The sequence below is a fragment of the Malania oleifera genome, chromosome 2 (assembly GCF_029873635.1).
Source record: "Malania oleifera isolate guangnan ecotype guangnan chromosome 2, ASM2987363v1, whole genome shotgun sequence".
NCBI classification, from domain to species: domain Eukaryota; kingdom Viridiplantae; phylum Streptophyta; class Magnoliopsida; order Santalales; family Ximeniaceae; genus Malania; species Malania oleifera.
Window position 1 is genome coordinate 114,679,429 of NC_080418.1, and position 14,407 is coordinate 114,693,835.

The 14,407-nt window shown below is 33.5% G+C and overlaps 1 protein-coding gene across 1 annotated transcript in view; it reads right to left on the minus strand.

Annotated features, from left to right (window-relative positions):
- Positions 1-5,988: 5,988 nt before the first annotated feature.
- The window catches only part of LOC131148753 (2-alkenal reductase (NADP(+)-dependent)-like), a 46,520-nt gene continuing 38,101 nt past the window's right edge, over positions 5,989-14,407 (minus strand). The window contains exons 4-6 of the mRNA XM_058098661.1: positions 14,041-14,123; positions 6,616-6,742; positions 5,989-6,374 (exon numbers count right to left, since the gene is read on the minus strand). Coding sequence (XP_057954644.1) covers positions 6,120-6,374; positions 6,616-6,742; positions 14,041-14,123 — 465 coding nt within the window. The 3' untranslated portion in view covers positions 5,989-6,119. The remainder of the gene's footprint in view (positions 6,375-6,615; positions 6,743-14,040; positions 14,124-14,407) is intronic.

Genomic DNA, 14,407 nt, shown 5'->3' on the forward strand with positions numbered 1-14,407 from the left:
ATGTGCAAGACCCCAGGGGAGTCCTCTGACCTTTCTTTTTTATTGTCTTTCTTTTTATTTTCGTTTTATTTTTTCTTATTTGCATCTTTATTTTTTTATTACATTTGTTGTCTGTGATTTTTTGTTGTTTTTCTATTGGTTTGTTTCCCCCAAGCACATCTTTTTTCGTTTCCCTTACGCTTTCACATTGAGGACAATGCTGCATTTTAGTTAGGGAGGGGGAGAGAATTTTTATGTGCAATTGTGTGCTACCATGTGATAGAATTCTAATTTGACAATTGCATGTGATGATTGCACGTGTTAGGAAAGTGCTGGTATTGAGCTCGAGCATGCTAAATTCCCTATTTGTGAACGTTACATGCTAAATTTTTTTTATTTTTGAGGACATGGAACATATAGGATGTAAGGCAAATCAGAGTTTAAATCAAAAGGAAAATTTATCCATTTCACTTAGTTTCAACCAAGGGAAGGATGTTGAAAGTTTTTCTAAACACACACATCACAGATTAGAACACTTAGAAAGACTACTTTAGATTGTTTTTTGTTAATAAATACTTCTGTTGTTTGGGACTCTCATGAACCATATCCTAATGGCTTAGAAAAGAAAGAAAAATAAAATGTTTGAAGCAAATGAAAATAAGAAACAAGTCAGGGATAAATTGAAAAAATAAAAGAAGAAAAAGAGAGAAAAGAACAAAAAAGAAATAAAAAGAGGAAAACAATTGTGTATTGGAAATGGTTACCTATTACTGGGGTCCTAATTAAATAAAAAAGTGGGTGTCTTCTAAAGTGTTGTAGCGTGAAAGCCACTATTGTACATTCATGTACTGGAAAATGCTACCTACTACCGGGGTCCTAACTAAATAAGAAAGTGGGTGCCTTTTAAAGTATAATAGAATGAAAGTCATCACTACAATGGTTTTGAGTTAGAGTAAGTCTGTGTGGTTGTCTTAGATTAATTGATGTGATTGAAACTGTTAATGTCTATTGGCAGTCAATCTTGGAATTCTAGTCTTATTTTATGCACGTGAGCTTTATTACATTCCATTACCTTGGTTGATTAACTAAATGGTGTATAAATCTCTCAATTGATACCTAACTTGGATTAATCTGTTTCCTGTGTTCATTAAGCATATTTCATGGCATGTGAATTTCCAAAGTACTAGAATTATGGTTATTACTTTCCTGGTATGAATGCATTCACGTTATTTGCTAGAGACTAGGAAAACGTTAGTTAGGGGGTGTGATTACATGTTAAAGTTGCGTAATGAGGTGTTTAAAATTATGAATTAAGGATTACAATTTTACTTAAATGTCTAATTATGTCCAATATTTCAATATTGAGCTCAATTTATAATATTTAAATTTATTATCCCATACTTACCTTAAATTTATGAGTTTTTGTATTTAATTATTGCAGGTTATTTTGGGAATTAAAGATGTGGAGTGGGTCATGCAAAGTGATGTAAATGGAGGCGTTAAGTGCAAAACGAAGCTAATTGATCCATTATAGATAGTGTTCAAACATCGCTTTGTAATTTGAGCATAACACTCTTATCCGAGCTCTGATTGATATGATTCAAGATGCTATGGAACGCCAAGAAAAAGCTCTACAACTTTCATGTTTTGAGTTTTGAGAGATACTAGCTACATCAAGGTAAAAATCGGACTTGACGTTGCTACATCTTCTACAACAGCCATGCATGTGAGTCGTGAAGCACAAAAAAAAAAAAAATCCATGCATTTGCATGGGCCATGCATGTGGGTTGTGCACTTTTATTGGAGGTCTATGCGCTGGAGTCTTTTAAAGGGAAGCTAGGTCGTGTAATTGAAGAAACATTGTGTGGCCCATGCAATGTTAAAAAGTTTTTGGTCCATGAAATGAAGATGGGTTGTGCATTGTGTAGAGCTGGAATGCAAGGAGGGCTTGGCCAATCACGTAGGGAGCTACCATGTGCTGCTTTAAAAATGAAGGAGCTAGGTCGTAGGATAAAAGAAAGGGAGAAATAGGGTTATGAAGGGGGGGGGGGGAGGGAGGCAGCTTTTGGGGTCTCTTTTGGGAACCGTGTTGCAAGAAAAGCAAGGAGGGCAGCAGCAGCAACTAGAGGGGAGTGTTGAATGTGCGCAGGCCACCAAAAGGCTCACGACCATCTCTCTCTCTCTCTCTCTCTCCCCCCCCCCCCCTTTTGTTTCTTTATTTAATTATTTTGTTTAACTTCAATGTCATTTTAATATTTGTTGGAACTTATTATTGTTTGATTGATTTTCATTTAAGCTCATTTTAATGTGGATTTATTTTTTTAAGGCATTTGGTTGAGTTTATTTTTGTTTAAGCCTTTGTTTAAATTTAGTTTTTTTTTTTTTTAAGCATTTGTTTAAGTTTAGTTTATTTTTGTTTAAAACATTGTGGAGTAAGTTTGTTTAATTGTTGAATATCTTTATTAGATTAATGAAGTCTTCTTTCTTAGTTTATTATTTGAATGCTTAAAGAGTTGGTTATTCTGCTTGTTTAATTTCGTTATTGTTATTTGATCGTTTGAATGAATTATTGAATGGATTATATTGGGTTGACATAGTTGTTTAGTCTGTTTAATTTCATGGTAGTTATTTTATTTTTTATGCATGTTATGTTCTTAGTTTAGATTTCGCTTGGTTTTAATTTCATTACAAACTCTCAAAAACCCAAGAAATTGAATCTAAACTGTGTTCAGTAAACATTTTTTCTTATTTTCTCCTTGTTATTTTAACACAAGTTTAAAATTATTCTGCATTCCCTAAAGAAACGATCTAACCTTTTGAGCTAATTATTACGCGACAGAACTCCTATACTTAGGATAACCTTTACGCTGCTCATTTTTGTGTGAGTCACAAATCATAGACATTAGCCTACTACAAATAGAACATTAAAATATTTGAGAAAGGCAATGAATTATTTTTTATTCTTTTGTGGTGATCTTTTAGTTTTAGAAGGCTTCATTGCCACTACTCATGTAACAAATCTAGATATTTACACATGCATGCACAAGGAGATGAATTTTCACCCTTGGTAAACTTGTAAAATCAACTCAATTATTGAAGCAAAGTTTGTGACTTTACCTTTTGTAATAAAGAAGTAGAATGACTTAAAATTTATTAATCAAAAGTTCAATGAATCCAAAACTAATAGCACCATTTAATACATTTTAAGTGAAGTTACTTTGTCCAAAGCTAATCATAAGGCCTAAAATGGATAATCTAGACTTATTAGATTATGACCTAGTTATGTCAGGCATTAATGGAGTGATAGCAATAGAATTCAAAAGATCATATCAAAATATACATGATTCACTTATAGAAACTCACAACACATAGACTTTAACATTTTACGATGGATAGGTCTTAAGGACACTTCTACTAGCCACTAGTACATTTGAAATATGAAGTATTTTGGTTTAATAAGCAAAGTAAATCATTTGAGGTAGTTAAAGATATTAATATATACATCCCAAGATAATGACGCCTCGTACTTGTAGTGATAATCAATAAGGCTGAGTTCTATGTTCTTAATAGACTTAAAAAATTGTTTGCATTACAATGTATTCTAAATGTCTACCTATAGAGTATCAAAGGCAGTGCTACCTTCAATGAGTTAAAAGACATAACTCTCTTGGACTCATGAAACAATATTTAGACACAAGACCAATCCATATGTCAACTTATGACAAATATCCGAAGAGATCAAAGATATGTCAGTGAAATTATTTCTAATTAGTAATTTATGTTACTGATTCTAAGACATGTTTACCAAGTGTACTTGATTAACTTTGATTTGAATTAAGTAGTGGTTCAACTTGCAAGACACCGTTACATGTACATAAATTTTTCTAAGCCTTCTTGTTCATGCAATTTAAAAGTTGTTAGGGGAACGTAGAGAAATTTTTAAAAATATTGGGTCCTCTTTCAAATTGATTTTCAAAATCACACTATCACACTTGAACAATAAGGGTGGAATGCTACCCCCAGGGTGTGGTTCAAGTGGTAGTATGGATTGCGGGAGTGCCTTTCACGAGGTCAGGTGTTCAAACCCTCCCGGACTCGTTTCCGCTCCTGGACTCCTGAATTTACCCTTCCTTTGGAGTTGTGGGGTCAACTTCAAGGGGCGCAGGATTAGTCATGTGGACTGTAAAACGGACGCGTGGATACTCGGTGCGTATTCCAAAAAAAAAAAATAAGGGTGGAATGTTGTTCCACATCAAACATTAGGAAGAGTAGATTTTTTTATTAGTATACTTACTATACCTTATGGGCCTACTCATGCATAACCTACTTTAGTCCTTATAAGGAAGTACAAGCACCATAGCATAAGCATGTGGCAAAAGGATGTAGCTAGTGGGGTCTAGGGCACTTGCACAAAACCACATCTAGATTATGTAAGTGGACTAGGCAAACTAGAAAATTTTATTCTTCCTATGTTTTTTGCACTATTTCTATATATCCATTTATTCTAAAATTACTCTTTGGAAATTTGTACACTAGAAATGAACTTTCCATTCATCTTAAGGAGTGCATCATTTCACATGCCTTTGAGCATTTCTCATATGATGTTGTAGCACATTTTGGCATATTAGGCCTAATAACTTCCTTATTTTTTATTAGCACCTTCCTCAGAGTTTCCTACTCCACTTGTCAATCCATTCACATGGAAATATCCATGAGATGCTTCTAATACCAAACGTGATGGTTTTAACCAACTTTAGGAAAGGTATTTTTTTTTTTTTTTCCCTTTCACTCACTAGGCCTACAATTTTGGCCCATTAATGGTATCTCACAAGGTTGAAATCATTACATCCGTATATGACTACGATCTCCTTCGTAGGCACCTAATGTAGGATTATGATACCTTATATCTCAAAGTCATATGAAAACTTAACATCTATCTTGCCATCAAATTTAATGCAAGTCATTTTTCGTGAAATAAGTCGGTTTCACCAAAGAAAATAGCGATAACAAATTTATCATATAAAGTTAAATAACACTAAAATAAGAACCAACAACCTTGTGTTGTGGAAATTGGTGCTAATAATTTATTTTGGTATCAAATCAAGTTTAAATCGTGGACCCCACTTATTAAATTTAATAATTGATCTTAAATTTTCACACCAATTCAAAATTGGAGCTAATGATTTGTTGTTACATTCCAATGGGGAGAAAATTGTCATTCTCTATACATTCCATATTATTTGATTAACGAATCTCCTACCATCTGCTTTCCACTTCTCCATTACAACGGAAACCAAAAAATAATCAGCACAATCAATGAACAAATTAGTCTCTGCATACTGCTTGGCAAGTCAGCCACTCCAACCAATCTCGAGTAGTGTTCATAATTATATTTTATACACAACACAAGATAAACAAGTTTATATAGAATTTTTTTTTAGTATGAAAAGTTATATACAATGTACCTTTTATGTAAATTCTTCACAAAAATAACAATTTATCGCGAATAGTTTTGTAATTGCAAACGGATATAAACTAGTTGATCATTTTAATTCTTGTCCAAAATAAATATCCCAATTATTGGAACTTACACCATACTCCATTCTTGTCACTTGTATTAATTTAATTGTTGAATTATAAGGAACAGTCCTATACGTAAAATTTGAAATCCACTTATTGCACAATATTATATTAATGCGAGATTCATACTATGAGAATTTATATCATACTATGTCATTCCTTCCACTCGTATTGGCCTAAATATAAACGGCACTTCTTTCAATTGACGAGTTCAAAATCCTTCATAAAAAGATCATTCTTCATGTATCTATTTTGACAATAGTCTAACTTTTTATTATTATTTTTTCTTGACTTCTTTCAAATCATTAAATGATCACCATGACTCCTCATTAAATGAAAAATCAATAACCTTGAAAAAAAAAATGTCTGAAAGAAAAGGAGGAGGAGAAAAAGTCTTTGCAATAAAGAAACTTTATGGCCACTCAAAAGGAACATCAATACGAACACCGATGATATATATATAGGCAACCCATTGATTAACATTGAATGCAGCAGTATTCCACTATAGTATTTAATTAAGCAGTTGGTAGTAGGTTGGAATGAGTTGGGAACGAAGCCATTTATGGCTTTACTTGAATTAGAACTTTACCAGCATTAGAGCTGGAAAAGAGTGAAGCCAAGCTGTCCAAGAAGCTCTCAATCCCAATGTAGACTTTGTGCTTCGCCTTGATCATCCCTTGCTTCACGTACCTCTCCACTTCCTCTGCAAAATCCCCAAAGCGATCCAAATATGAACCCACCATAAACCCTTCCATCCTCACCTCCTTCCCCACCGCGTTCAGCAGATTCCTCACCCCTTCCCTCCTTGTCCACACCTACGTCCAACCATCCACTAAGTCATCACATTTATAATTGATGGATTACTGTTCTTACCCAAAGGAAATAGTCCCTCCTAATTAAGTATTTCTCTTATGGAATGTCTTTCTATTCTGAAACGGAATAGATTGAAGCACTAGAGTGGAAGGAAAATTATATTATGAACATGTAAAAAGTTAAAGGTTAATTTTATTATATTCCATTCTATCGTCATGTGAGGATAGGATGATATTGCTGTACCTCATTGTACTGAGATACCATTCCACAGAGTGCAATACGAGCATGACTATTGACATGGTTGAGGACTGCCTCAAGCATCTTGCCACCAACATTATCGAAGTACACGTCTATTCCTTCTGGAAAATACCTGCACCAGTCGAGGAAATATCAATTATGCAATGCTATTTGATTATATGATCTCAAATAGACATGCACACAAACCTATTAACATAAGGGGGTAAGAAATAAGAACTCATATCATGTTATAGTTTTATTTTGATTCATCTTTTCAGAACTAACCTTCAAATCTAATAATCTATTTACACACATCATTTTTACCAAATTTTAAGTCAATCAAATATGCTCGTGAAGCTACTATCTTAATGTTAAAGGCTAGACTCTAATATTATACCCAAGAGGCTTTTATAATATACAAAAATATTTTAATAGGTTGCTGTTACTCTATATTCAGATAGATTTTATATTTGGAATTATATTGGATTTGAATAAAATGTAATATAAAATTATATTTAAATATTATATTTTTATCACATAATAATGTATTGCTTTCTCACTTAAAATATTATATTAATTTATGAGTACAAATATCATAATAGCATACTGTTGTGCCAGGCACCCCACTTGTGTCAAACACTAATACTACAACTATTGCTATTAAATATATAAGAAACTAAAGTAATGTAGAAACTTATAATAAAACAGTAAAAAGAACAAGATAAGAAATTAATGAGGTTCGGTATAGAATAACCTACGTCATCGGGCACCGACGATCAATCCACTACTTTTTGACAAAGTACAACTTTGAGGTGTGTTTTACAAATGGAGAGTTGAGTTTTTTATATAGCTTCAACCTCAAGTCTGAAAATCACTTCTCTCCAATGTGGGACAAATAATACAAAAAATTCAAAACTTTTTTATACCAATGTGGGGCAACAAAACAACATATCTCCACCTTGATGATAAATTCAGCAAATTTTTTAGTCACCAACATTTTCTGAAGTTCCACATTATTGGTGCCTTCCAAAAATATTCAGACTTGCAAGATATTGATCAAGTTCAAACAATGTTTGAACGTGATTGTTGTCACAATCTTGGTCAACATATCTGCGGGATTTTCAGTTGTAGAAATCTTCATAAGAAGTATCTTGCCTCTATTAATAATATCCCACATAAAATGAAACCGAACGTCGATATGTTTCGTTCGTGCATGGTAGACTTGGTTCTTTTCCAAATGAATAGCACACTGGCTATTATAAAACACAATAATGTGCTTCTAAACAACTTCTAAATTTTCAAGTAAACCCTGCAAACAAATAACTTCCTTAACAGCCTCTGAAGCTGCCATGTACTCTGCTTCTATTGTAGACAAGGCAATGGTAGACTGTAAGGTAGACCTCCAACTCACTAGACCATTAGCAAATGTAAAAACATATCTAGTAGTTGATCGATGTTTATCCAAATCATCTGCAAAATTAGAATCCACATATCCAACAACACATTGATCAATAGTATTATTTTTCTCAAATACTATACCAACATCAATCGTATTCATAATATATCTCAAAATCCATTTCACAGCTTGCCTATGTCCTTTACCCGGATCATGCATATACCTGCTCACCATACTAACAGCTTGTGAAATATCAGGTCTACTACAAACCATTGCATACATTATACTATCAACAACACTTGAATAAGGAACCTATGACATATACTTACGTTCCTCATTTGATTTAGGAGATAAAGCCGCACTAAGTTTGAAATGATGAGAAAAATGAGTGCTTAATGGTTTTGACAGCTCAGACATGCCAAAACTCTATACTACCTTGTTCAAATACTGTTTCTGAGACAAACTAACTCTTCCTCTCATTCAGTCTCTACGAATCTCCATGTCAAGTATCTTCTTTGTTTCACTAAGATCTTTCATCTCAAACTCTTGATTTAACTGAATTTTTAACTTGTTGATTTCCTCCCTATTCTTTGAAGCTATCAACATATCATCAACATACAAGAGTAAATATATAAAAGATCCATTTTGTAGTCTATGAAAATAAACACAATGATTATGTTTATTTTTGATGTACTTCTGACCTATCATAAACTGATGAAATCGTTTGTACCACTGTCATGGAGACTGTTTTAAACCATACAACGATTTACCCTATTTACATACTCAATTTTTTTTTCTAGCAACCTGAAATCTATCTAGGTGAGTCATATAGATTTCCTCTTCCAAATAACCATGTAAAAATGCAATTTTTACATCGAGATGAACTAGTTCAAGATCAAATTATGCCAACAAAGCCAACAAAATTCGAATGGAAGAATGTTTAACAACTGAAGAAAATACCTTATTATAATCAATGCCTTCCTTCTGTGCCTATCCCTTAGCTACCAATCTAACTTTGAAGTGAACATTATTTGCATTTGGAAATTCTTCTTTCTTTATATAAACTCATTTGCAACTAATTTCTTTCTTACCCTTAGGCTGCTGGGCTAGCTCCTAATTTTGATTCTGATGAAGAAACTGCATTTCTTCATCCATCGCTCTTTTCCACTTGTCTGATTTGGAATTCCTCATTGCTTCTTTGATAATGTAAGGAACATTATCATCCACAACTAGAAGTATATAGGCCACCATATCAGTATACCGAGCCGGTTTTCAAATTTCTCATCGTGGCCTCTGAGAAATAATTGATTCTTGTTGCTGTGAAAATTCTCGAATTGAAATCTCCTGTTCTTGTACACTATTCCCCACCGTAACTGGAGAGTTATCTTGTGTAGTCTCATTTCTCACTGGGTTTCCTAAAATTGTCTCAACCTCCACCTGTTGTTAAGTACCACTAGTCTTCTCTTCAACTCGTGACGCCTTGCGTATTGTTTTGTTCATCATCACAAATTCAACAAAAGTCACATCCCTATTTAAAATTATTTTTTTCGCCTTTAGACACCAAAGACGATATCCTTTAAGTTCTGCACTTATCCCCAAGAATATTGTTTTCTTGGCTCTTGGATCCAATTTAGATTCTTTAACATGATAATAAGTCATAGTACCAAATACATGTAAGGAATCATAATCACTAGCAGGCTTTCTAGACCATACCTCATAGGGTGTTTTTCCCCCTATTGCAGGTGATGGTAGACGATTGATGAGATGACAAGCATATCTAACAGCCTTAGCCCAAAACATTTTGTCTAACCCAACATTAGACAACATACACCGAACTTTTTCTAGCAAAATCTGATTCATGCGCTCTGCCACCCCATTTTGTTGTGGTGTGTCTCAAACTATGAAGTGTCGAGCAATACCTTCATCCTGACATACCTTCATAAACGGGTCACTCGTGTATTCACCACCATTATCTAATCTGAGCCGTTTAATCTTTCTGCCAGTTTGAGTTTCAACTAATTTTTTCCACTTAAGGAAAATATCACACACTTTATTTTTATGCTTCAGAGAATACACCCAAACTCTTCTGAAAAAATCATCAACAAAAGTGACAAAATAATGCATACCACCCAACGAAGCCGTTTTTGTGGGCCCCCATAAAAATACCTTCAGTTTGGTGGATTGTAGTGCCAAATTTCACTCTAGTCTGTTTTCCTAGAATGCAATGCTCACAAAATTCAAGTTTGCACACCTTTGCACCTTTTAACAAATCTCGCTTAGCTAAATGTTGCAAAGAATTTTCTCCTGCATGTGCTAATCGCATATGCCATAACTTAGTTGTATCTAAACCTGCATCTTTCTCATAAACAACAGCTGCTGAGCAAATAACTATACTACCTTGTAAATAATATAAGTTATTTTTCCTTATTCCTTTCATCACCACCAGCACACCTGATTTAATTTTTAAGGTTCCATCTTTCAAAGTGATAGTGAACCCTTTAGATTTTAAGGAAGCCAATGAAATCAGATTCTTCTTTAGGCTTGGAACATACCTAACATCAGTCAAGATCTTAATAGTTTCATCTTCACATTTCAACTATATTGATCCTATTCTAGTTGTTTTACAAGTATTATCATTTCCCATAAAAACAACCCCACCATCTAATTCTTCAAAATTAAAAAATCACTCCCTATTGGGACATATGTGATAGGAACAACCAGAATCCAAAATCCACTCACCAAAATAATGCGACAAAGATGTTCTAACAAGAGAAAAATCTCACTCACTTCCATCATCATTGGCTATATTGGCATTAGAATCTGCTTTACCCTTATTCTTCTACTGAAATTAAGGGCAATCTTTCTTCCAATGCCCTCTCTCACGACAAAAGGCACATTCATCTTTAGCAAGTCTCCCACAAGATTTACTTCTCCCATGAGATTTACTCCTCCTTCCAAGCATACGACTTTGAGAACGTCCCCTTATTGTTAGTACTTCTACTGTTTCCTTATGGACCCTCTGATCCTTCTTTTTGCATTCAGTACTAATCAATGCAGTACAAATAACATCATAAGTAACTTTATCTTTCCCATACAATAAAGTGATGGTCAAATGTTCATACTCATCAAGGAAAGAATTTAGTAACAATATGACTTTATCCTCATCTTTTACCTTTTTATCCAAATTTAACAAATCAGCCAAAATTTTATTGAAAGCATTTATGTAGTCATTAATCGAAATACCTGGTTGATACTGGAAGCGAAACAATTTCTCTTTCAAATGGAGCCGATTTTCCAGGTTCTTGGTCATAAATGTATCTTCCAATGTCTTCCACAATTTCTTTGCACATGTCTCCCTCATAACACAATATTTCTTATTTTTAGCAAGACACGAACGAATCGTACAACATGCCTGACGACCTGACGATTGATCTTTTCCTAATCTCTATCACCTATACCTACTGGTATATCATCCAAAGCAATATCTAGTTCTTGTTTATACAAGATGTCCATCACCTCACATTGCCACATACCAAATTTATTGGTACCATCAAATTTCTCCACCTCAAACCGAGCATTAGCTATCGTCTTTGATGATGATGTCGAAGTCGAAGGGGTTGGAGTTCGTCTGGACAGAGTTTCTTCTACTGCTACACTAGTTTTTGCCATCTTCTATACATTCAACAGCAACCAACAAAGCAAAAGGCCTAGGATAAATAGTACGTACCAATTGTGTCTACTCTGTTTTATCCTATGAAATTCCACTTTGAACAGGCTGACCTCTAGGGAGCAATTGAGCCGCAATGTTCTCTAAGCACTCGCTTAGATAAGGTCTTTCTTAGGCATCAAACGTGGAATCAAAGATCCTAACAGAGGAACACCTCCGTATCGATACTATTCAACCTAGCTCTGATACCAATTGTTGTGCTAGGCACCCCACTTGTGCCAAACACCAATTCTACAACTATTACTATTATATATATATATATATATAAGAAACTAATAATAAAATAGTAAAAAGAACAAAACAAGAAATTAACAAGGTTCGGTATAGAATTACTTTTGTTCTCGGGCGCCAACGATCAATCCACTACTTCTTGACAAAGTACAACTTTGAGATGTGTTTTACAAATTGAGAGTTGAGCTCTTTATATAGCTTCAACTTCAAGTCCAAAAAACACTTCTCTCCAATGTGGGACAAATAATACAAAAAATTCAAAACAACTTTTTATACCAATGTGGAACTATTCTACCAATATGGGACAAAAAATCAACAAATACAATAATATTATAATGCAGATGTGTTTTTGTCCTGCATGACTAGTTATTTTGGTATCACAAATTAGAATGTCCATAGAAATGAAAGATTCCAAAGGGTGAGTATAAAGATGCAAGCTTCTTATTTTGTATCGAACTTTAGATTATTATGTCATCATGCATATCACTCCACTAGATCTTAAAATACTCAAAAGTTTCACATGGATAGGGGCAAAGTTTTAAGCTTCTACAACTAAAATCCAATGTCCTTATAATATCCTCCTGCCACTATGTAAAAGTCTAGAAGACTTAGTCCTTAAAGAGTAAGATAATGTATCTATCAAATATATAAAGTTAATGAAATGTCTCAAGTTAGGCAACGGGCTAGCCTACAAAGGTAGATGACTTTCTGAATTTCAATTAACCTAAAGGAATTGTCAAACATTTCATAGTTTGCAAGACTCCAAACAAAATGAGACAAATAAAAGGATCAATATAAGCTATCAGTATATATATATATAAGACTAGCAACATGCTTGATTATGATTACCTTCTTACTTCATAACTCAATTCTCATACACTATTCTTTCTCATAATGCATTTCCAAGTTTGCAATAACTAATAAGATGGTGGCTTCCTCGATACAAAAACATATTCCTAACGTTCAAAGTTAGGTTCTTAAGGATGAAGTGTTTCCGATCTTGAGAGAAAGAAAAAAAAAATGGCAATGGTCCACACACACACACATATAATGGGTTGGCCTTTGGGATAGTAGTCCACAAAGAAGTCACAATGTGTGGCTCTATACCCCTTTCCTCTCAACCATGGTGTTTGAAATATAAGCAACGTACTCAACTTATTTTCTAGATTTTCAAGATCTAATGATAATAATTCCATCAATGTATCTCTTTGCTCTTCGCTAACAATGCATTTGTGAGTACTCCCATCACCCAAACAAGATGGCGTAAGGGTGTCCTTTCTTTCGAGGTAGTTTTCAAACTTGAGTCAATAAATCCACCCAAGCATAATAGATCACTCTAAACTCAATCAAGGAGTTACTAGTCATTTGAAGAAGTACTAAATTAAGAAAAAAAAAAAAAAGAAATCCCAAATAGGCAAATACACAATTCCAAAAGCAATAGCCCATGACACATGGAAAGAAAGGAACAATCAAACATTTCAAAACAAAGCACTAGACTCAAATACAGTAATATAGAATAGCATCTTAGTGTTATGTGAAAATTTCTCAACCCCTTGTGGATGAAATTTGGCAAATTGCTCCTTCCTTAGCAATGTAATTAGTTCCACAATCAATTGCTTTAAATAACTTCATACATTTTCACTAAATGAAAAATTAAACTAGAGTACCCTTCAAATATGGTAATTTTCTACTTTACTTTAAAAGGGGCAACAAAAAGAATATAATATACTTTAAAGAAAAAAAGAAGGAACAAATAAACCAAAAAAAAAAAACTTAATTAACAATTTTCCAATTATATGCATTAAGACTAAAATTGCAGTATAGACAGTATTTTTCATAAAACATAGACTACATCCAAAATAAACTTCTTGTTTTTTATTTTACGGAATCATGAAACTTAAACATTGAAAAATAAAATAAAAAATAAAAAAATTTCTCGGAAATTAATTATGTATATAGCTCAATCCCAAGAAATGAAAATTTTGCTTACTTCCTCTGAGAAATCACTTAAACATGTATCAATTGAGTAGAACAAGCATTATACTTCATAGCTAAAAAGATGTCAAAGAAAATTTACTTGCTTAAGGCCGCATCAAAATTTGTTTCCTTGTTGTAGTTGAAAGCATCATCAAATCCAAGTTCCTCTTTCAAGAGCTTCACCTACATACAAAAAGATAATAGATGGGAACATAAAAAAGGAGCATAATATAGGGCATGAATATGACTATGTAAATAAAGAGAAACATGTGCACTTGTGAAACTACACTAAAGTATAGCAGCACCAGTAATAACACAGTAAGGAGGGTTAGCTTCTCTTCAAGTCTTAGTACTTGTTTTGTATCATTAATTTAACTGTTGTCTGTTCATTGCAGTACAAAGAAATAACATTTTACAACAATTAGCTTGGTTTACATGTGTAGCTAGTTTCAGTTTTTGTTATTGGT